This window comes from Larus michahellis, chromosome 3, assembly GCF_964199755.1.
Source record: "Larus michahellis chromosome 3, bLarMic1.1, whole genome shotgun sequence".
Taxonomy (NCBI): domain Eukaryota; kingdom Metazoa; phylum Chordata; class Aves; order Charadriiformes; family Laridae; genus Larus; species Larus michahellis.
The window spans coordinates 29960568-29985072 of NC_133898.1; the positions used below are offsets into that span (position 1 = coordinate 29960568).

Here is a 24505-nt window from a genome sequence, read left to right on the forward strand (position 1 = left end):
ATACCATTCCTTGGCATTAACTATAAACATCAGACCTTATCACTCTGAAAGCAGACACCGTCTGAAAAAAACACCGTACTTACTTAGTTAGAAGAGACTTAACTGAAAAGTAAAATTACTGAAAAGAAAATTGGTTCTGCTCTATCTCAAACCAGGACACACATGCTTTTACGGTCCTCTTGTTGCTGAAAGACTGCCAGAGAAACCTGATAAAAGGGGTCTGCTTTCCTAGCAGATCCTACAGGATCTGCAGTTTTATATTAGGTTAAAAGCAAGAGGAACATACGAATGCACGCTGCTTTGCAATAGGAATGATGAAGTCAGAGTAAGAACAAATTAAAAATAACAGAAATTAAAAGTGAGAGCTGAAATTGTCAATATAAAGATGCTAACAATATCCGCAGGATACTGAACTACTATAATAAACTTGTGTTGTACGAGTATGTGGTAAACAGGGGGCTATCATTTCCGGGTTTTGTCAGAGAAAGAGTGGAGGAAGCTAGAAGGAAATCATCATAATCTAATATAGATGACATCTTTTATAATTATTTAAAAAAATTAAAAGTGTCATTTATTCAAAACTAACATAATAATAGTCTTACTTAAAATGTCACAGTAGTTCTCATGGGGAAAAAAGATTTATTTTTCTTGGTTTACAGCTGTAGGCTTTGCATAAATACTCCACAGTAACTGTATTTCAAGAGATTGAGTGGTTTTACATCCAGTATTCTCAAACCTATCAAATATTAAATCCCACAATGCTTTTTAAAATGTAAGCCTCCATTACACCCGTTTGTACATGTGATAACCTACCCTCACTTGAAGCACAGAGAATTGATGTAAACTCATTCAGATAACGTATTCTCACTTTTCCAAGGAGTGGGAAACAACTTGGGATTTACAAAAAGACCAGTCATGTTTCAACTATTAAAAACTTCCTTATCTCTTCTAAGGAATGTAACTGTACATTACACACTTGTAAACAAAGAAATCCAGGCAGAAAGAACTTTCATATGAAAAAATTCCCGTAATTCAGAGAAAACAGCCCAAGTGTATGACACTAATACAGATCTACTTGTTTCCTGGAAGGAAGAATGCTATGTTAACTATGTGTGTACACACATAGATATTTTCTAAACAGAAAACTTACTTATGATAGCTAATTTTTGTACTGAACTCCAGAAAACAGAGAATCAATCCAATATTCTATCCCCAGGCATTCTCTAGGTTCAAAAAAGTTCCTCAAAACTCATCTTTAATGTTGAAATGTGGCTGATCTTCAGGTTTAAAGTCTAGATTGGGGCTGCCATCCTCATTCAGAATTCTTCGAGAAGTATAGCCAACAATTGGATATTTGGCCTTATAAACATTATTGAAGATATCATCCAGGGACGTCAGTTCCTCTTCTGTGAGTCCTGTCTAAATGAAATATGAAAATGAAAAGTCCTGTCTCAAAGAAATAAAAATACAGATATTTACATGCATTTTTCTTTTTTATTAATTGCTATAAAGCTTAGGGTTAGCTTTTGGGTTTACTTTGCAGAGCATGATTAACAAAGTTGATAGTATAGCCTGTAATTTTATTCTTTTCTTTCAAATTCAGTCCTGACAAAACTTTAATATATTCAGGTCAAACAAACGAGGGTTAATCTCCCTTCATTTTCCCTGCATAAGTAAATCACACCTCAAACAAGCAACAAGTCACTGCCAGAGATAGCATCCACCGCCATGTCAGTGACACAGGATACACTAAATCAACTGGGAAAGAAAGTGATTTACTCTCTTTGGAAGCATCTTTTTAAACAGCAGGTAATTTCCCCTTTATATGCTTATGTAAATTGTATTTATTCCACAGATTAAAAACTTTCCTCTTTAAGGCTGTTAACACTGTACCTTTCATGAGCAGTAAATGCATATCCATTTTATGTATTTAAAGAATATTAATTAATTTTATTTTGACAGATGTGAATCGCATAAATTAACACAAATATTTTAATATTATCATTCATCATCTTTCAAAAGAATATAACTTTGCAAAACAGAATTAAACAGTCTATTTTCTTACTATATCATGTGTAAGATCTGCTGGATCCAGAGACATCTTTGCAACTCCTCTTGTTGAGTCTTTTCCAACCAAAGCATTGTATGGGGCTCCTTTTCCATAAAATTCTGTCAGATTAAAAAAAAATAAGATAATCCAGCGATGATCTGACAATGTACAGCGTATAGTCTGCCTCTACTTTTCACCAGCCTGTTATACTTGTCAGTGAACTGAAAGAAACAGCTCAAGTCTAAGACTCTTCTTTCCAAAACTGACTTTTCATTTCCTGCTTTTTTATAATATAACCCTGTCTTTAAAAAAAAACCCAAACCAAAACAAAAGACAACAGAGGGTGGGGTTACAAAATGCAACCGTTGAACTCCTATACTGCGGTCTTAAAATATACCTATTATTTAGGGAGCTGCGCTTTACATTCTCATGAGAGGTTTGTAGACTCCAGACTTTGCAGTGGCAAGCCTTGTCTAACTTAGGTTTTGAAGATCAGCCAATGCGTACATCCAGACAAGCTGCGTTAACAAGCTTAGTACAAAGCAACAAGCCATTAGTTTGCTTGTGATGACATTACGGCAAGTGTCCAGGACCCCCATGGTACCTTCAGACATTTTACAGGAAATCTGGATTAAGTAGCAGGACTTCAAATTAAAACATCTGTAGTTCTTAGGGAAGGCACAAAGAGCAAATACAGAAATAAAAGGTTTAGGTGTAAATGATGAGACAAGAAACCTCATTAAAAAAGAAAATTTTAAAGGAGAAAAAAATTACTTAGCCCCCCACTCTCCTTTCAAAATCACAGTCAACTCTTCCAAGAGTTTTGACCAGGCCACTGGACAGCACGGGTAGGCAAACACCAGCACAAAAGGAAAAGATGAAGCTGCAGCAATGCTGATTCTGTGTAGTGCAATACAAGGACATCCAAGTTCACTTTGATGTGGTCAATTCATGTACCCAGTACAATAAAATGCTGTAGTGCCGGCTTGCGTGTGGCCTGACCCCACATCTGGTGAGGACTCAGGGGTCTGGGCAGGTATCTTCTGCATTTCTTGTCAGCACCCAAGCTAACTGGACTACACTGGTTTGTCTGTCTACGTGTACTGTAATCTCAAACCAGTGTAAGTTCTAGACAAAACCTGAGTGGGGGAGGTGTCAGAGGAGGAAAATCGATTTTTTTAAAAAAAGAAAAAAAGTATATTCTTTCTGTTGCAATTGAACTGCAGGCTTCTAATACATTGGGAGTATTTAAAAATAAATGACCGAATAATAGCATGAGAACAAAGCAGATGGCAGAGGAGAAGCAAACTCACCTTTTCCAGAAGTGACATCAAATACTACTCCCTTCACCGCCAGGTAAATGGGCTGTCCTTCCTGGAAAGAAAGCCATCAATATATCCTCAACACTTAAGCGCAGGCAAAAGGCAATTAGTTTTAGCTATGAAATTCATAAGCACTCAGGACACAAAGAAGAGAATTAAATTATTATCTGTTATATGTTTTCTCTTGTTTGTGTGTGTATACTAGCATACACATTATCTCTCTTGAAAGTTCTTGCTTGTGCTTTGAACTGTCCCTGATTATTTTTTTTTAGAATTTAAGCATATAGAATGAGAGAATCTTTTTAACATAAACATCACAATCACAGAAGACGTCCCTCTTGCAAGTCACCTCTCATCTGCATGCTTGTCTGCTAGAAGATGATCAACTGCGTCTTTCCATTCCTAATGCAGATGGATATTGCCCAAGATAAAAGGGTGTTTGGCCAACAGCATTCTTTATTTGATTAAGACAACAACAGATAAATACATAAACACAGACAAATCTGATCTGCTGACATCTGTTTTACTTAATAAGGCAGTGCTTCTGCTTTGTCTTTCATCCACAAGATGTATTTTTAGTCAGATGCGGGTTAGTTTCTTGGAAGTGCCTAGAGAAGACCCTGGGAAGGTCAGCCAGCAAGTTTTTCAAAAGAGAAGACAGATGTTTATCAGTATAGGACCTTATTGTTTTGAATATGATCTTCTGCTGAGATTTCTGCATCACAGAAAGCTAAAAAATGTTAAGTTGAAATTGGTTTGTTATTTCTATAATCTTGTAGGGGAAAAAGAGGGTCTAAATACATGGTTTAATTAATTATTCAGAGCAAACTACTTTGGCTCCAATTTATGTTAATCTGAAATTCACTGGCATGAGTGCCTTGTCAAGCAGGCAACGAATAAAATCAGAACATGCCATCTAATTGTACGCAACCTCAAAAGACCAAAAGCAGCAGCTGCCAGCAGGACAAATGAATATCAGGCTAGCAACACAACAACGCCAGCAAACTTCTGGCGAACGCCTAAAAAGCAAGTTATCCCGTATTTACTGGGAGAGAGGGAATAGCACAGCAGCACAGCAGGAGAAACCCAAGTTCTAACGTGGTTTCAGGGCACCGAGCAGCAGGGAAGGAGGCACCGCCGGGGGCTGTGCGGTGCGGCGCCCGGACGCCCCACGGGCCCTGGTGTACCGGCCCGGGCCCGGCGGCTGTACAGACCCGGCCGGGGAGGCTCGGGGGCCCCGACGCGGCTCTGCCTCCCGCCCGCCCCTACCTGTTGCCCGTCGTATCTGGCCAGCTCGGGCTCGGTGAAGAGCCGGACGGGGGCCTCGGCCGGCGGCCTGAAGCGCAGCTCCCGCTCGGCCGCGGCCGGCAAGGCGCCCAGCAGGGCGGCCAACAGCAGCCGCGCCGCGCCGCCCGCCATGCCGCTGAGGGGAGGGGGGACGGGACGGGACAGACGGCCGCCCCGGCCCGGCCCGGCCCGGCCCCGCCTCCAGGCCCCAGGCCCCGCTCGACCTCGGGTAGCGGGGCTGACGGCGGGGAGCAAGTTCGTCACCCGGCGCTTCGGTGGGCTGGTTAAATGGAAGTCGGTGGGAAGAGTTTAAGGCACTGAGGTTAAATAACTGCCCATGCCCGGCGCTGCTCCGGGGGGGAGCTGTGAGAGGGTCAGGGCTGCAGCTGGGGGGATCGGCTTACAGCTGCCGATAAAAGATTCCTCCTTTTCCTTTTTTTTTTTTTTTCCCCACCTTCTGGAGTTTCTCTGCTTGCTGTTTTAAATGTTTATTCGGAAAATCAGCACACGTAGGCTTCGTCTTTCTGACTTAAAAATAATAAACTGACATTGTTAGCCTATAGGAAGGAGAGAATAAATAGGAAATGTTCAAATTATGTGATTTCCCCGTGCTATAAATATAGCATGGGAAAACATTCTGGGCTGGCAGAAGAATAAACAGTTTGATGTTTGTGATTCTATAAAGAATTAAGAAAATTAGAAACTTGCTACAATTTAGATACATAGATCACATCCCTCGCTGTAGTACTGGCAAGTGAGGGCTTGAAGGATTTAAAGCCTGGATGTTTGATGCTGCAGCGCCCGGTCTTCCCGACTACCACGCTGCAATTCAAATCCCTGTTTGGTATCTCCACTCCTTGTACAGTGTCCTATGAAAGCTGAACCATTCCGAGAAGGATCTGAACAGTAAATAGGAGATGGAAATGGTTTTGATCTTTGTTTTAAGGATTGTTTATAAACTTTTCTTGCATAAATTCCGCATGCCCACCTCTGAGGACACCTGTTCCATGTTGCCTGAGGTAACACCCTTTTCCATAGGCTGTCCAAAGGCAGCGCTGAAGTAGCTAATCCAAAGCAACTTCTCCATAGTTCTCTTCTGGATGACAAAAGCATGGATGAGGCGCACAGGGGAGTGAGGGCGTGTCACCACAGTATGGACGTGACAACCCATGAGCCACTTCCCCATCCTGGTGCAAGCCTGGTGCATCCTGGTGGCCACCTGGGAGCTGACTGCCACAGGCTGCTATCTGCTGTGCAAGCTGAGCATTGGTCCTGTTGGGGCGAGGGATCACAAGGTTGGTACTGAGATTCTCCTTAAGCAGTGAAGTTTGCCTACATGGCCTAAACAATAGCTGGGCTTCAGAATGGGCTTCCTGTCCCAGCTGTCGGTCATGTCCACTTGCTGACTCCACATGCCACAAGACAGATATGGAATGTCAAGCAGAAAAGAGACCTTTAGTAGGGCTTTGGACAAAACAGCTCCTGAATGCTCCTGCTATGTGTGAGAGAGCTCTGGCATTTGCCTGCAGATATCCCCCGCACGGCTTGCCGCAGAGTCCCATGCTGCCGGGAAATAGGCAAAAGTCTACTTTGTCAGTTTGGTTCAATCACATTATAGATTTACCTTTTATTCTGAAATAATTAGTTATTAGCATCTTCCCAGGGGAGGGCTGCACATGCTGAATCCTAGCCAACATCTGTCAGAAGTGTTACTGATTTGGGGGCGAGTTAGAGCCTGCCTTTGAACAACAGACACGTGAAAAATTAATAACAAGACTTAAAATGTTCTCTTTCTGAAAGGAGAAGCTATATATTAGGATTGTTGTCAAAGGACTTCAGACCTTGGTTATTAATTTGCTAGATGTGGGTCTCAGGCATAGGAAAATGATCTCCTGAGCGGAGACTTCCACTACAGCGTTGCATCTCAATGCAAAGAAATGTTGGGCATGCTTTTTCTTGATGATGAAACATTAACAATTACTTCCATGCAGGGGAAGAAAAATAGCTGTGTAGGTATTTGTGGATGGGTGGCTCGTGAGTCAGCTCTTACGTGGCTTTGGCTTTTATCTTCCCGGAGCGCCCCATTGCTGCCGGCACAGCGTGGGTGGGTCTTCGTAGGAGCCCTGCAGAAGTTTTGTCTGGTTGCCAGGCGAGCCTGTTGTTTTGATGTTCTGCTAGCAGCCTTGAGCAGCAAAATATAAAAATAATAAAAAAAAAAAAAAAGTAATACCGTGTGCATCTTGGGGAGAGCTGGCAAAATTGTTTTATATTGCTTTTCCAATCTAGTTCAGTCTCGCATAGGAGAGTTTGTGTTGTGAAGTGTGTGGTGTGGAAAACACTGTCATTACACTGCCATACACAGCACACTTTTGTGTTTCCAGTAGAGTGAAACGTTCCCGTAAACCTTATGAAAAACCCGCTTTATGCATGCAGCGACCGTGGCGCTGGACGGCTTCATGCTGCCTAGAGCAAGGGAGCTGCGCAGAACCTGCGAAGTGAGCTCTGGAAGCTAAAACAAGACCCGGCTCCTCCATGGCGTTACGAGCCGTGTACCAACGGGGGCGAGGGCCCCCTGGCTGCCCGTCGCTGAGGCGAGGCCCGAGCTCCGCCACCCGGCCCCTTCCCCACAGCCCTTGCCCCAACGGCCGCCCGGCGGCCGTTACAGCGGCTCGCGCCGGACTACGCCTCCCAGCAGCCCCCGCGCCGCTGTGGCGAGGCCGCGGCGGCGGGGCGGGAAGGAGCCGGCGGGCGGGTGGGGGGTCCCGGCGCCTGCGTGGCCCTGCCCGGGCAGGGCGGCTCGGCTGGGTCGCGGTGTCGCCGACCCGTGCGGTACGGCTGGGCTGCCTCCCGGCCCCCGCTCCCCGACGCCGATGCCATGCTAAGACCAGAGGTCTCCGCATCCTACCAGGAGGTACGGGGGCACCGGGGCAGGGCTAGTGGGCGGCGGGCCCCAGCTTGCCGGGAGGGGCCGGGGCAGCCCCCGGGCGGCCATGCCCGACCCGGGGCTTGCCGCTCGCCAAGCGGTTACACTCTACGCTGTCGCCGTGAGCTCAGTTCGGCCCCGGTCTCTGGCTCTGCGGCTCGGCGGGGCTGGCCGCGTCGCTGCCGGGGGCCAGGAGCCCTGGCGAAGCCGGTCGCCGGCTGTAGGGAGCCCTCCGCAGTATCGCTTGCCCTTTCTGGCCCGTCTGCCTCTGCTCGAGGGCGGCTGAGCCGGGTGGGTCTCGCCGTGAGGCTGTGTGCCTTCACCTGGCTGGTGCTGCCCCAGCCCTCCTTCCTCCTTAGCGGGATGTCAGGTTGCACCTCACTCGCCAGAAAGAAACAGGCGTTTTGGGCGCGCTTAATATCTTGGTTTAGCTTTAAAGATGGTTAAAATAATCGGCAGCAGTACTTCTTAAGTGTACGAGCTAGGTAGAGCTGGCCGGTGAGCTCCGTAACTGGGGATTTCCTAACAAGGAGATGGTCTGTCGGGCGTGAGAAGCGACTTTGGTCCCAGAGCTCTCACGTATGAAACTGAAGGCCCCATTATCGTCCTGCCAAGAGCCCGAGTCAGCGCCTAGTTTGCATATCAATGTACAGACTCTAGCAACCGGAATTCCTTGCTCGCTCCTGTCTTGCACACTAGAGATAGAAGCTATTTGTGCCAAATTCATCAGCGGCAGAGACTTGCAGTAGGTCACTTTTGTTTGCAACTTGCAGGCAAAGGGAATGCAGATGTTTGCCTTCCTCTGCATGTGATGGGTAGTTTGGGGCTCTGTTTTAATACATTCTAATTTAGTTTAGTACTGTCTGTTTAGTTTCAGCTTCTCGTTTTTGTGCCAGGCTAAAACGCATTGGAAGGTGATGAATCAGTGGACCTGCAAAAGGCCTGTATGGACAAGTTCTCCTTTTATTTAAGAAGGTTTTATCCAGTAGGAAGGCTTTATCCTGTGATTATCAGGATGAACTTAACTCGTGTAAGGGCTTGTGTGTAGGAGAGGTACTTGAAAGAGTTAATAAAGTCACATTGATGCTTGAAGTTGCATTGACTGGACTATGCATGTTGTGTTTCCGCCTATGTTGTGTTTCTGCCTTGTGTATCAGCCACCATTGACATTGCTCCGTATGCTTGGGATTGTCCCAAACTCTGGGGCACAAGTCTAGATGATGTGTAAGTGCAGCGGCTCTGTTTCCATCACTTCTCTGGCACCTGGGGCAGTTTGTGATGCTCCTGCTCCTAGCAAGGATGCTCAAATGTTTTGAATTGCCTCTTCTGAGCTTCTGTTTGTCCCAGTGCTTTTCTGTGTGCAGGACTGAAAAGGAACTGCTGGGTCACGGACAGGCTCCTGCAGTTGTTTCTCACTTAGCTGTACGTGCAGAACAGAGGAATGCAGAACAAAGGTCTGTCTCATGCCCTTCCTGCTCTTGACATCTTATCCTATCTCTGCGTCCTATTGCAAGCTTAACTGCCCTGCAAGTTTATGTTCCTTCTGCATTAGCACCGTGCCTTGCCTCATTATCAAAAATAAGATGTAGGAAGAGCTGTCCTGTGAGGGTGAATGTGGTTGGCGTGTGCCAGGTTCACTGCTGTCATTTGCCTTGATTTGGGGATTCTGTCAAGTATGAAGAAACTCGAATCAGCTGTCATGCAGTAATACTCTGCTGGCTTCCCAGTTGTTAGGAGACTGTAGCTCAATATGTCTGTGAATTACTGGGTTTGTAGGTCTATGCTGCTGTGCCTTGCAGAGTCAGTGTGCTGAGTGCTGTACGCTCAGAATGTGGTGTCTGAGCCATAAACAGAGATAGGCTCTCGGTGGTCTGGAACAGGCTGCCCAGAGAAGCTGTGGATGCCCCATCCCTGGAAGTGTTCAAGGCCAGGCTGGATGGGGCTTTGAGCAGCCTGGTCTAGTGGGAGGTGTCCCTGCCCATGGCCGGGGGGTTGGAACTAGATGATCTTTAAGGTCCCTTCCAACCCGAACCATTCTATGATTCTATGGTAAGAAATGTTGCATATTGTGTTCTTGTTTAAACTTGTGTTGGGATCTCCTTGCTATCAGGAATAGAATTTACTTACTCTCTGTATAACCTCAGTTGATGAGGTGCCTGTGTGTGGGGAACTGCGGCTGAATCAGGGTGGTGTGGGAGTCAACTGAGAAACTGCAGTGACTTTGTAACTTAGGTTAAACTTTTTGGATCAGCTGTGGCATAAGTATCATCTTAGCTGTTTTTCTTTTTTAATCACCACAAGAGGTTCAGTGAATATTCTTCTTACGTCAGAATAGCTTATTTTGGATCAGGTAAAGAAATAAAACTGGTGTGTTTCTACAAAAAAGGAGCAGAGTTTTAATTTTCCCTTATTTTATTAAGATATTTGAAAAAAAATATTGTCTTCAGTTGGAGCCTGGTAAGTCTCCTGCAAATGAGCTGAGTTTAGCCTATTAGTAACCTGTTCACTTCACACCTCACACCATGGGAAATCATGCTTTATTTATGTGCAAAGCACTTAAAAACAACTTGGTAACTGCTTTCAACTTGCTTTCTGAAATGAATACAGAAATACAGCAGGAGGTGATGGAGACTTTACGTCAGACTTCGAAGACGTAAAATGAGTGGACTCTTTCCTAATAAGTGCAAATGATGATCTGTTAGTGGTATAATGATGATTTCAATACTAAATTAAAGTTGGGTGAAATAAAAGCACTTCCTTATGAATACACGCAGGTTACTGTTGAGTAAGTTGGGGATGTAAAGTTTAATAGCATTCAGTATGGCTGCTGCATTAACTGTGCCCCATTTTCCTTGAAACAGGAACAAAGCTAGTCTTCCTTACCTAATTAGGTAGGTGATACTGAGCATTTAGCTTGGACAGTTACTGTGTGACACATGATGCGCTGCAAGCTTATGCCCTGCTTTGCCTTGCTGTAGTTTGTACGTCAGTCCCTACCACAAAGAAAATTTGGAAAACATAGAGGAGGTGCTTTATATATATATATAAAGTCTAATGCTTCATGATCTCATGTGATACCTATCTGATGTGACAAGCTTCTGAATTTGAGGGAAGTGTCTTGGCAGTTTGGGCCCAGGGCTCTGAATAGCAAAACAAGAAAACATCTGGTCTCTGTTGCTGTTTTAGAAACACTGGAAGACTAATTAGTTGCATAACCACTAATATATAATAATATGTACAGTGAGCTCAAGTAAGTACCAGAAATGTGGGGATGTTTGACTGTTGTCTTGTAATGACCCACCTGCCTATGTGTCCGAGGCTACATTTGAGTTACTTGCCCTAATACCTGTCAAAATGCAACTTGCTCTTTATGCACCTCTTTATTAAGAAGTGCTAATGCTCTGTTTGTTGGTATGTGTTGTGGTTTGTTTATGCCTAAAATACGTTCTTGAGTGACAGAAGGAAGCTCCTGCGTATTTCAGAGGGCATTGCTCTAATTGGGGGTTTAAAGTGAGCTGAAGCTGCTGGGGAAACAATTACTTTGATCTTGAAAGAAAAGGTGATGTTATTGTTGAAGCAGCAGGGTAGAAGTAGGTTAAATTTAATGTGCCATCTTTCTCTCTTTGCAGCATGCAAGTCACTTAATTTTTAGCTGTAGATCTATGTAAATGTGGCTCTTGTGAACAAATGGAACAGATGTTGGGTGCTCTTGGACTGGGGGCATGTTTTTGTGTGTTTGGTTAGTTGGAGCCTCTTTTATTTGTACCATAGAAATTCCAGCAATTGCAAGTTGAGAGCATGTTTGGAAATTGAACCACTGTTTTAACTACACAGCTGAGTGAAGATGTGGAGCGAGTATCTGAAAACCCAACAGATGAAAGAGAAGGAGAGATGGAAGTTCATGAAGATGCCAGCTCTGTTATTTTACCAGGTGAGAACTATTGACCCAGAAATTACCAATTTTAAGTGCCTGATAAGGTGCTTCTGTGTGTGGGCTTGGTTGTTTTGTTGGGTTTTTTTATTGCATTTCTGAAAGCAAACAAAACACTAAATTGCTTATTTACTTATTTTGGGGAATAAGTGCTGATGAAAAGCCAAGGAGTTTCTCCAAGGATTGAGATGAGAAAGTTTCTTTATCATGAACTGTGCTCAATCAAAGAAGATTCAGCACATCTGGTTCTGAGATAGCATAGTACATCATCTTCCTTTATGTTGTATCTTACCTGAGTTGCAACGTCTGTGATGGCAATGGAATACAAGCAAAGGTTTTGCCGCATTTACATGAAAAAGGTGCAATATTCAACAGATGTTCTTTTAAACAGATTTTAGTTAGACTGTTCAGACCTGCTTTTGGAGGGTGTGGGGCAGTGTTAAATGGGCTTATTGCAGTTCAGGTGTAGGCATTAAGGTAAGCCAGCCTGAAAGTGAGTATCCCCTAAATGCTTTGCAGCTGTTCAAGACATACTTGTTTCAGTAGTGCAATTTTATGCATATTAATGTCCTAATTTCCTTGGCTGCCATCACCTGGCAATGAACTTGGGAACATGTGTGTGACGGTGGGCTTTTGTTAAGAGATTATGTGTTCAATAGGATTTAGGAAAAGGCTAGTGTTTGCTGTGGTAAGGAACAAGCACCAAATCATGCTATTATAGTGGAAGGGCAGAGTGTGTCATGGCTTCAGAGGGCCTGACTCATTAGATTACACCATGCAGAAAAGTCAGCGTAAAATATGCCTACTTATCTCCTTTCCTGTGTTGGGGTTTAATGCTCCTTTTGCATGTTCAGCCCTACATCACTCATGATCAAAACATGACGTGTAACTCAAGAATGCAGGAACTTTTTCCTTACAAGTATTGCCAAAGGAAATGGTGTATGCAAGGAGTATGGAGAAAGCGGTGTCTGTGTACAAGTGAGACTAGTGTGAAGATCTTCAGAGAATAAGCTTTGAAGGCAAGGAGACTGTGAGAGAATCGGGTCAGTCTTTTTCTAGCTGTAATCGGAAGAATCCTTCTGTGACGTTTTATGTAGTATGCACAAGGAGTTATAAACTAGAGTCCAAAAACGAGAGGGTAACAAGTGTCTAGTAACTTCTACCATGATGGAGATACAAGGATAGCTGTGAAAGAGCATTAGAATATTAAATTTCTCTGCTGGTGCATATGCTGAGTGTGTAAGAATCGCTTCAGATTGTGAGGGAGGAAAAGGAGTTGTTTTTTCCAGGAGGAAAGATTGACCATCAACAGACTTTTTTTCTTATGAACTTTGAACTTTGTTTCTGAGTTGTGCTTCTTGAAAATAAACCTTGTTTCCTGCCTGCTGTGTCCTTAAGCAGAGTGCCAAATTCAACATGTGAAAAAGAGGCACAGTCTTTGGATGATTATGGCTCATGCTTGAGAAGGAAGCATCTGTCTGGCTGATCATCAAATCCAGCAACAGTTGTGGTTTTTTTAAATCGAGCTGAGTTTGAGGCTTACTGTCTTCTCAAGGGATTCATCTTTAAATGAACACTACATAAATTTAGCCCAAATATCTGTATTTTAAAGTCCTAATCCATATTCTGTTTGGTTCCAGATAGTGAACTGGGTACCACTGCCCCTTCTTTGCGTTTCAGCAAGACCTGCCTAAAGAATGTTTTTTCAGTAATTCTCCTGTTTATTTATCTGCTGCTCATGGCTGTAGCTGTGTTCCTTGTCTACCAAACCATCAGTGACTTCAGGGAGAAGCTCAAGCACCCAGTGATGTCTGTCTCTTACAAAGAAGTGTCCTTGTATGATGCACCTGGTAAGACTGATAACAAAAAAAATGAGTTAAGTTGTTTACATTTATCTTGGATTGTTTTACACTTTTGGTGTTGATTCTCCAGGGCCCAGAGTGCATATAATGCTCTGAACCAGGTCTTTCACTTCTTTTCTAATCTACGTTGTGTCAACTTTGCATGGAAATGTTAATACCGTAGGACAAATTTGGGGGGTTTTCATGCCAATAACATGAATTACAGTAGCTGTGGAGCATCATGCAACATTTGGTAGATAAGAAGTGTTTGCAGACTCTAGAATGAGCCCTCTTACAGGGAAAGAAAATAATTCCATATGGAAATACTCCCAAAACTGTGTTGTTCAAACAGGGTAGCACATAGGATGTGTATCAGGACCTCAGTGCTGCACTGCACAGTGAGGTGCTGTTGACAGTAAAGAAGGTGAATTTTTCAAACCAACCACAAAATAAGCAGAAAGTGGTACTGTGGTTCTGTTCTGCGTTGTTTACAACTTGGTATTACATCAGTAGGCAATGAAAATGCGATGTGACTGCAGGGAACAATGTTGGCATAAAAATGCAGTGTGGCATCAGAAAACTGTGTTGCAGTTTGCAGGAGGGATTATGCCACAGAAGCATTTTTGAATAGTGAGTTCTATCGTTTTTTTTGTGGTTCGTGTTTTGGTTTTTTTTTTTTTTTTTAATTATCCAGTAACCATTCATAAATAGAGCTGCGGTAGCAAATGCAACTCAGTCGTATGTCAGTTTCCAATTTAAAAATAACACTTTTCTTTGAAGTGTTACCACATTTTACAAATAACCACTCCAGTAATTGTGGCTGAAAGGTGAGTGTTTCAAGTTGTTGCCGTATTCCTGTAGTTGTTTTCTGTATGGTCAGTTAGGCTCAGTTTTGTAACTAAGTCCTTGTGTTTGGACCATGTGGATCTGATTGTAAGAGCAGGCTTCCCCTCCCCCCGCCTTTTTTTTTTTTCCCCACGTGGGCTTTTCGTACAGCAATAGGAAGAAAATGTCATTTAAAGAAGAAAAGCAACATACATATAAATCCACAAGTATTGTCAGGGATCCCTGCCAGATCAGAGAACCTAAATTAATGTAGCCCTTTACTTCATTGCTCTAACAAAGTGATGAGATGGCAAGTTGCAAGCGTGGAGCACTGAAGAAAGGGATAAAGCGTTTTTAGACTGATACATGCTGACTGCTTTGATGTCTCGCATTTTTGTGGACAGGTCGTTTCAGTTGTGAGAGTTAATCATATCTAACAACTCAAATCATACTTTTTTTGGTAGTTGGTCTAGATTATCTTCAAGCAAGCTTGTTTCCAATACTAAATGTGGCATATGTGGCATAAGAGGATTTTAGGCCTTTTATTTTTCTATCCTTCTACATCTGAGGTGACCGAGGGTTTTTTTTAATGCGTGCTATTGGCCTGAAACCATAGATTTATAGTATATATGAGTGTGTGTATATATATATATACACACACTTCATCTAGGCAGGTGAAGTAGTAGCCTGCCTACCTAGTGATACAAGTATTAAGGGATGGTAACAGTCAGTACTTGTTTGGGTTTTTTTCTTTGATTTTTATTGTGACATTGTATTTAGTGAACAGAAAATGCTAGATGTTCTGAAGAGCATCTTTTCACTTTTATAACGTCTGCCAGTGATCTTTGATCTGTCATGTATTACGAACATTATTTCCAATTAAGATTTGATGTGTTAAATGATAATATCTGAAAACACATACATGCTGAAGCACTACATGTCCCACTGGACTTCAATAGCCTCCTAATTTACTTTACACATTCATTTCATTTGGGGCCAGAGGGACTGATGTGTTCGTTGCTGGCTTGTGGGAAGACTGGGGAAACTTAGTAGCTGCTGTGAACCTTGAATTGTTGTAGCAACATGAACCCTGATTTTTCCAGTGCATTGCAGGGGTTCTGTCTGCAGAAAAATGCACTGTTGTCCTGCTCCAGAAAAATGCTGAAGCATGTGGTTTAATTGGATTGTTTTGCTGGATCTTGAGGATAGCTCAGTATCCTCTAGGATTAAATCCCAGAATGAAAATCTATGTACTTGGGAAAGAAATCAGCTCTCTTCAACGTTTTTTCTCTCAAAACAGGCATTGCCTTTTATCCAGGCAAGGCTCGGCTGCTTAGCTGCAAGCATCATTACTATGATCACATTCCGCCTCTGATAAATCCAGGTCAGCCAGGAGACATTGAATGCACCACTCGGAGAATCAACTACACAGATCCTTTTACTAATCAAACTATGGTAATAATAATGTAATAGAACAAAGCTTATTCAGTGGAGGTTTTCTGCTTGTAATAATATTTGAAAGTAAAATTATTTACTTAGTGCTGCAAAAAATCCTTGCTTCTAGTTTTTATTCAAGCCGTCTGTCCTTTTGTTTTTAGAAATGTAAAATACCCCAGTCAGTGCGTATATGTGTTATGAATGATCAGCTGTCATGTGGGTGTGTGCAGCATGAAAACCTCAATGGGACAAAATAAGTAATTTTTCACAACGAAACTCTCACTTCATTCCTCTCCTAAATGAACTGGCAAGCATGCTCCTTTATATAGTAAATCTAGCTTTGATTGAAAGCAGTAGCAGTTATTCCATTAAAGCAGGATAGCTTATCTCTTTTTATATGTTTGCTGGGAATTGCGTACTGTTTTTGTCACACTTGGGAGAATCTTAACTGGGCACCAAGTGCTCCATTACACTGAAATGCTGTGAGCCAATAAGTTGGGTACATAGAGTGATAGTCTGTCTTAAATTGCCCTTAAAAATGATGGGAATCTAGTATTAAATATGGTCATTTGTATCTAAAGTGTTTGCTCAGATTGTTTTTAAGGAAACTAAATGTGAACAAACGAACAGCCTAGGTACCTCTTTGGTGAGCTTTTATTCCTCTTCATGTTTTGCCTTTTGTCTAGTTACCATTTCTTTCTGGGAAGCAGCTCCTTAGTATATTTGAAAGTAATATTCTAGGTGCAAGTCTAATTTAATTCCTGACACTAGTATGCTCTTTTTGCATGTTTTAACAAACTAAGAACCTGCATTTTATGCTGTGTGGTAGATGCCTTTAGAAGCTGGCTGATCCAATAGGCTCTAGTCCCGCAGTTGAGTGGAGAGGCACTGAGGCAGAGACCTCTGAACCACGGAGAGCCCTGTTCAAATTGGCTGAGTCCTTTTGCAAGCAACAGTGTGCTGTGTGATAAAATGCCCGCACTACTTTAAGTTGTATTCTGCCTGCAAGCATTTTCTGTTGGGTGTTTTTTGGTTGGTTTTTGGTTGGTTTTTTTTTTTTTTTTTTTGTGTCCCCCCCGCCCCCTTCAGCAGCTTACTTTTGGTGCTGGGGGCTGTGAAACTTCCACTTTCCCAACGAGAAGCCTGATGCTCTCTACATCAGACTCCAAATTAACTTGTTTCATGTCAAGAGCTGAAAGTTCCTAGACTTTAATGCTCAAAACAGTTTTGATTGTCCTTCTGCAGAATTCAGGTTGCAGGGCCTTAACTGTTAATTCCACATGAACCCAAAGAGCTACAGTAGAACTAGAGGAGATTTCTTAGAAAAACACTAAATCTTGATGTAAAGACTTCATTTCTAAACTAAAAGGAGGGATTCTATTGGCATTCTTGTTAGATATTATTCTTAGTAGAGGCCAAGAAAATCTTGGTGTGTATTAGATTTCTATAGAGTATTAGTGACAGATGGCAAATTCATGAACAGGAAACGAGGATTCCTCTGCTACTCTCACCATCTCTCTGTTTGCTTACAGAAGTATGCTTTGGTTGTTCAAGGCCCTCGTGATGTGAAGAAAAAGGAACTTGTGTTTTTGCAGTTTCATTTAAATGAAACAGACCAAGATTTTAGTGCCATTGACTACCTTCTGTTTTCTTCTTTCCAAGAGTTCATCAACAGGTACGTAAAGGGATGAGCCTATAACTGCATTGAACTTGCTACAACAATACTAGTAAGGGCTAATGAAAGCAGGACTTTTTTTTGGTAAAAATCAGACAGGCTTTTGTATTCTCTCTCTCTTTTTTTTTTTTTTTTTTAATGTTTGGGTTATGTTGATGCTCTTTCATGCCTTAGGTTACTAATCTTGCTTTTTAGAAATGAATCGAGGACTTTTTCAGTGACAAAATCTGCCCTTCAGCTATACTTCAGCCATTTGTTGCTGCATTTTCTAAAAGTTTGAAGTTTGTGCTGGCTTACCGGTGTCTGCTGCTGTGGGTGATCAGGAAACGTGCTGTCCTGGGCAGCGTGCACAGGAAGTGCACTGAGAATACGACTGTTTCTGTACCTTTTATTTTTTTAGGAAATTACTGTAAAGACCAGATCCCTAGGTGGCTTTGTTGTGATTTCATTGAAAGATTAACTAAATTTCTTTGTATTACTCTAAGATTCTACAGAATTATGTAATTTCATTGATGGGGTTTTCAAAATTGCTTTGTATTGGATTGACATTGGTGCCATTGGAGTGACTGATCAACCTTCTTCTAATTTTAACAGGAGTGGAATTAATCCTGTCCTGAACTTTCTTGAAAGCTCCACCCTGTTTCCCACCTTGTGAGAATAAATTCTATATTTACCTGTTTAATTTTTGCTCTAATTTAAATTCAGGTTCTGTTCTTCTCTCTGTGATCCAGATTAAAAGCCAGGCAGGAGATATACATACAGTATGTGTATGTATATATTAGTGAGACCTAATAGAAGGCCTAATATATATAGTGTGTGTAGATATATATATATTAGTGAGACCTAATAGAGACCTAATAGAAGGCCTCAATTTGGTAGTAGTCAGATGTCGAGTGACATTAGGTGAAGGAGGAGAAGAGAAATAACAGATTTTATCGTAACAGAGAATTCTTAGAGGCTTGGACATGATCGTGCTGGTACTTTTCAGATGGAGCAAAGACTGGAAGTGTGTAGTCACAGTGTCTCTGGGCAGCCAAAGACCAATTATCTGAATTTGCTTTTTACAAAGCATTTCTACTTCAGTGAAGGAGAGATCTTAAGTCATTAAGTTCTTTCTGTAACTGTACTTAAAACACCTCATAAAATGCTTATGTTCCAGGTATTTTAGGCATTGATATTTTAGGGTGAGAAAATACCAGTTAAGAGTAGCGATGCATGCAGAAGGTGCTACTTTTTCTTTCTGTGTTGTTTTTTCTCAGTATTCGTGGCTTGTGCTGCAGTTAGCGGTATGTACAGTGGGACCAATTCCAGCAAGGTGCACAGCTGTTTTGTACTTCCAGACACAAGCACTGAGACCAGCCCCTGTGAAACTGAGCGGGAGGCACAGTTGTGTTGCATCTCATTCCTGCGTCTTCGCAGAATGAGCCAACATATCAAGACACAATTTGGTCTATGCATACTGAAGTCCTGGAAGCCACATTTCTGTGCTTGTTGTATCAATTTGCAGATAAGCCATTTTAAAGAGCTGTTTCTTCCCAAGTTAAAACATTTATGTCCTGCTTAAGTTGACAGTATTTCTGCAAGCAAGCTGCAAGTCTGCATGCTGCTGTCACAAATGCTTGTGCCACCTGTTGTGCAAAGGCTAGATGTGCAAAACAGCAATAAGCAGTACTGCAAAGGTCTTAGCTTCAGGCTGTGTTTGAAGTGAATCTGTAAGAATCATCTGTAAGCTGCCTGGGAGAAACTTGGATTGCAACCTCGTGCCTCCAGATTTGCCAGGTCAGACTGGTTAGATGGCAGAATCAATCCACGAAGAGATGGGGAAGTGTCGCTTTGTTCCTAGAGAAGCTGCCTTGTCTCGGTGTTGGAAGGCACCAGAACCGAAGCTGGGAGAGTGAACGCTGAGCCTGGGGTATGTTTGCAAAGTGAAAAGGTAGGAAATGGTATCTGTTTGGGGATGCATCCTTTGTGTCTGTTTGCAGCGGGTAGTAGGAATGTGAGTTAAAACTGGTTTTGAACTAACCCAGGTAACAGTAAAATTGGTAAGAGTATGTAGGCGTTTAAACTTAGTAGTAAATGACCTGCATGTCTAGGGTGAAATACAGTAAGAGAGCCAGTTGTGCGCAAGAGGCCAGTAGTGTCTCTCTTCTAGCATCCTCCAAAGCTTGGTACAAATTGTATGGCTTAGTGTTGTGTATTGCTGTTCTGGTGGGCATGAACTGAACAGGCTCAGGGGACGTTGAAAGTTTACATTTTCTCCTGACTATGAAGTGCATGTGACACTGCATGCATATGTGGAATGTACTCGTTCTGTCCAACTTCCAGCAGAAGAGAAAATAGAAATGATTTCTGGTTCATCAGCAGATGCTAAATTTAGTCAGTGAGAAGTCTGGACTCAAGATATCTGTAGAAACTGTTGTGTATTGACAACGCAAATTTTGCCCTTCTGTGTGGGCTTTAGAAAACTTCAATTACTGGCCACTGTTAACTACTTTTCCTGACAAATTGTCTCACTGGTTATGAGGGCATATTATTAGCACTGTGTCCAGCAGTTCACGTAAAGTGTTATCAAAGATGCTGAGATCTATGCTCAAACTCATGAGATACCATAATTACCTTTACAGATTTTTGCCATGTCTGCACACAGCTTTGTTTGGGCTGGGCAGGCAGACTGCTGTAAAATATATGTGTAGGGTATTCCATCATTTTAAATCACAGTCCAAAACACCTTGAAATTGGTGAGCTCTGCTCTATCTACACCACAGTTTCTGTGCAGACAGTATTATGTACAGCTCACTTTTGCTTTAAATAGCAATAATCGTATCAGTGAAGGCAGCTGCAAGCATCAGCCATAAGCAATAATGAAAATGGCATCTAGACATTTGTGTCTTTAAGGGTTTTTTGAGGCATAGGAAGTGGTGAGGACTCAAGTAAGGGCCAGTTGTTTCTGTCAAGGGTTTTATTTTCTGCAGCTCTTCTGTTAAAATTGGATCGACAGACTACATGAAACTGGCACTGCTTGCTAGTTTTGTTCTGGCCTTCACAGAACACTGCTGAACTGTGTGCTGTTGTTGGCCTGTGAGTTGGAGGGATACTGCCACTGGCTTTTTTCTTCTTCTTTCTTTCCTTTTTTTTTTTTTTTCTAAAATACAGTGGCAGCTGCTGTCTGTACCATATTAATTGGAGGGAAGGAAATAATGAAACCCTTGCAAATTACCAAAAAAGTATATCTAAAAATACATGTTCCTTTCCTAAACTGTCATTAGTATAATACATGGGTTTAAGAAGAAAATCCTCTGAATTTAATACTGACAAACTGTTGTTAGCATAGCATGTAAAATAATTTGCAGTCCTGTGAAATGATGAATACTGGTCTGAACAGGTCAGACATTATTTCAGGGTCTAAACAGAGCTCTGTGTTCACTTCTCTGGTCTGGATTGCTGCGTGCAGAGAAATAAATTATAACATAGAAGGGTCGAGACTTTTGGTTCCATGCCATCTGACCCTTTATTAGATCCCATGGCTGTCTGAGAGTTTCCTAATCTAGGGGAAAAAAAAGCAATAAACACAAATTGTGTTTGATCTGTCTGTGGTTTTGACTGTTGCTGCTGTGTTGGGATCTGCTGGTGGGACGTCCTAAACTGACTCCGGCTCTTGTGGGTTGGTCCATAGAGTTTGGTGTTAGAAGGATTTACTGCGGCGCTAGAGCCCAGTCCAGAATCAGATTAGCAACTCCCACAGTTGCAACAAATATAATCTCCTATTGTGTCAGTATGTGCTGGGGCAATGGTTAGGTAACTGTCAATAGTTACCTGAAAATACTGCGGAGAGCAGAGCTTTGTACTTCACCTGAGTGAGACAGTGGCCTCTTGCACTTCTCTTTCTTTGCTGTGATGAAGGAATTTTTTGCATTGTCTTGAGGTACCACCAGAAACTGGGGAGAGCCTGGTGCAGAATATTCCAGGAATCTTGCAGTTTAGCTGAAGGAAAGTGTTAAAGGTGAAGAACTTACTGAACAACAAACAAAACTGTGCAGCCTTTGTAGGTTGTCTGTCATTGGGGTGAAGAGAGAATTAAAAAAAACTGTCTGGAGAATTGTTCTTCAGATTAAAATCCCTTGCTTGTCTTGTGTTCACTTAATTGTGTGTGGTTTTTACACTGTGTTATTTGCCTTTTGCTATCATTTGTGCAAAGCTCGTGCCTCTGCTGTGCTCCCCCCTCTTTTTCCCCTGACTCTGTGGCAGTGGTCTGGGTTATGGGCACAAGCAAGGAGATGCCTTCTCAGATCACTTCTCCTAAGATATTATTAATCTTTCTTTTTCAAGCCTACAATTACTGTCTAAGGCAAAGTATACTACCGCTCTCTGCTTACCATCTAAGTTGTGGCTGTAACATTCAGCTCTCTGTCATAGCTTCCTGCCTCAATTTTCCGTGTTGGTTTGGAAAACTCTTCTGGGATGCTGTATTTAGTTGTGCATTAGGCATATGACTGGCTGGCAGAGTGCTAATTATGTATGTTTCTCTGAGTGGCAAAGCACCATACTCTTCCATACTGTTCCATCAGCGGCTGCTGTTACACACAGGCCGAAGGGGGAAGAAATCATTGTCAGATTAGGTCTCCCTATATCATTGGTTTGTACAGTGAGGAGCAGTCAGGTGGTGAGCTTTGTTCATGTGCCTTGCTTGTATCTTCCTTCTGGGGGTTAGAGAGGTGCACTGCCATCCTGTTGGGATCGCTAAATAAGCAGCTAATGTTACAAATCCATAAAGATGTTCCTAAACTAAAACACTCTTGGAATATAATCTGTCTTGGTGGGTACCAAAGTGTATTAGCTTTTCTTTCCAGAAACACTTCTTTCTATTTATATGCAAAGTGGAGTTCTGTGTTTGAGCCCTTGTAGACAAGACATCTTGGTTTGTAGGAAGAAAAGGAGCCTGAAACTAAGGAGTCTGAAAACTAAGGAAAAAGATAGGAAAAGTACAAATCCAGTCAGTGCTGGTACAGGGCAAATCTTCCTGATTGATCTGTTCTCCTGGACAAGAGCTTCCTTCTTCAGCCCTGCTTTTCTTCTTTACTTCTTTGCATCTTTCTCCTGAAAGACCAAAATACCTTAATCTCCCAACAGACCTAGCTGCACACTCCCTCTGCCATATGAGTGAAATATACTCTCTCCCTTCACCTAGGAAGGTGGATTTAATCTGAGTGAAAAACCCTTTCTGTTGTCTCAAAGACCAGCACACCCTGACATATCTCTGCAACCTGAAATCTATCTTTAGTAAAAATCAGCGGTCTGTGCTTTAATGATTCTGACTCATTGCAGTGGTTTACCCCTTTGTTTCAAAGGAAACCTTGTTGAAAAAGCAGCCGCAGGGCCAGGTTATTTTGTAGAGATGACATTAAAGTGGCTAAAATCACAGTACTGAGGAGCTCCAAGTAAATAGTGTGGTTAATTCACTGTGCAGCTGGTAGAGAAAGGATGGAGACTAGATATGCCTTAGAGCTGCCTCTTTACTGCTTGTGGTGTGAGGGGTATTGGAAGCCTTAAAATGGGTTAAGGTCACAGTATTTAAAAAAAAAAAGGGGGGGGGGGTGCACAAAGCAATCCTGTTCTGGGATTTGTTCTGCTACAAATATCTGGGATCGTATATTGGGAAAACAGACATGTTATTGCAGATGGGAGCCTTACATCAAAGGTATAGTGTTCCCAAAATAATAGGAATATGCTGAATGTAAATTTCAAAGTATTCTAAGTATGTCTGCATTGCAGCCAGTTTATTTGCATCCCAGAAATGGGGTGAAGCAGCATGCCCTGCCTCTAGGCTGTTCCTTCCATCTCTTGCTTCTGAGCTTTGTGGAACGCTGTTTCCTGGCATCCTGTCTCTGTTCCTTTCTGTCCCAGAGGTGACAGATGAGCAGAATGAAGCTCCTCTATAAGGAGAACAATCCCTTGGGGCAGGCAGAACTCTAGGGTGGTAGGGCAGCAGGTAGGTCTTCTGCAGTTGAGAAACACATGAATGCAAGTGCTACCATTAATCAAAATGTTTTTTGACTTTAAAACAATACTAACAATGTTTTAGGTATGCTGACTTTTAGCAGTTGGAACCTAAAAAGAATTGTGAACACATGTTGAAGTGTCTGTAGGTCTGGCATTCTCCTGCCTAGAGCGCTCAGATACCGCTTTGAGTTTGGTCAGTAATGTAATGATCTTTTTCCTTTAGTCCAGAAAAAGCAGAATTCATGAAGGACTGTGAAAGTTCATACTCCAGCTGGAAGTTTTCCGGAGGCTTTCGAACTTGGGTCAAGATGTCCTTGGTGAAAACAAAAGAAGAAGACGGTAGTGAGACTGTTGAATTCAAACAAGAGGTAAAAAAAAAAAAAAAAAATCCTCAGGAAGAGTTTTTGGGACCTCTCAGTTTATTGGTCCTGGGGCGCCACTGGTTATGCCATAGTTTTAATGATAACTGGCAAATAGAACCAGTTCTTGGGCAGATAGCAATATGAGTTGGAAGAAGGGTGGGTGAGTGGGTTGGCTGGTTGTTTAAGTGAGTGAAAGAAACATCAGGAGCTTGGTCTTTGTTTCATTGCATCCATTACGCTACTTGCCACTGAGCAGTTTTGGCTGTACAGTTGCTCACATTCTTTCTTAATATGGAGGGGTTCTGTAGAAGCATAAATGTCTTGATGTGCATGTCTGATGGTATGGCCAAGTGACACATCCCAGGAAAACATCTAATGGGGAGGCCAGAAAATCGAGGCCTTGAATGTGTTATAAGTCACAGCTGTGGTCTGAGGTAAGGGTCTGGAGAGACAGACATAGAAATACTAACACTTGAACTTTAGTTCAAGGTGGGGAACAATTGCCAAAGGAATTGTCTAAATAATAGCTAGTATTGGAAAGAGGTATTGTTTAGGTTACCACAAGGGCTGATGTTAGGATGAAGAGGTAAACATAAGCCTTGTGTCCTTTGTAGCATTCTCATGTCTGCTTTCTGTTTGGGTTTGGGATTTTTATCTGCTGAGTATCCTTAGAAACAAGGAATAACTTAACTTTTTGTATCATTTAAAACTAGAAAATATGCAGGTGGAAGATGCAAACTTAGGTAGAGATGAAATGAGTTTGACTTTTGTTCCTGTTCTGTTCATACTAATGGACAGGAGAATAATTGTGTTTTGAGTTTGTTATCTTGCTCCCGCTGTTGGTCTGGGAGAAAG

General features: G+C 42.3%; 2 protein-coding genes across 8 annotated transcripts in view; one reads left to right on the plus strand and one right to left on the minus strand.

Moving 5' to 3' along the window:
• Positions 1-619: 619 nt before the first annotated feature.
• On the minus strand, positions 620-4910 carry NENF (neudesin neurotrophic factor). The gene is made up of 4 exons (XM_074579481.1): positions 4642-4910; positions 3364-3424; positions 2066-2169; positions 620-1419 (listed from the first exon to the last, which is right to left on the minus strand). The coding sequence occupies exons 1-4, from the start codon at positions 4789-4791 to the stop codon at positions 1243-1245; spliced, it is 492 nt and encodes a 163-aa protein (XP_074435582.1). The 5' UTR covers positions 4792-4910; the 3' UTR covers positions 620-1242.
• A 2481-nt stretch (positions 4911-7391) lies between these two features.
• Positions 7392-24505, plus strand: part of PACC1 (proton activated chloride channel 1) — a 29869-nt gene continuing 12755 nt past the window's right edge. For 3 of the 7 annotated variants that reach the window (XR_012586076.1, XR_012586074.1, XR_012586075.1), the window contains exons 1-6: positions 7393-7570; positions 11417-11513; positions 13154-13363; positions 15480-15634; positions 17149-17291; positions 23512-23656. Coding sequence is in view for 4 of the 7 variants with exons in the window: in XM_074579486.1 (XP_074435587.1) it covers positions 7535-7570; positions 11417-11513; positions 13154-13363; positions 15480-15634; positions 17149-17291; positions 23512-23656 (786 nt within the window). In the remaining 3 variants the exon portion in view is untranslated. Of the gene's footprint in view, positions 7571-11353; positions 11514-13153; positions 13364-15479; positions 15635-17148; positions 17292-23511; positions 23657-24505 lie in introns of all 7 variants that reach the window. The other 4 variants (XM_074579486.1, XM_074579483.1, XM_074579484.1 and 1 more) reach the window with 4 other exon arrangements.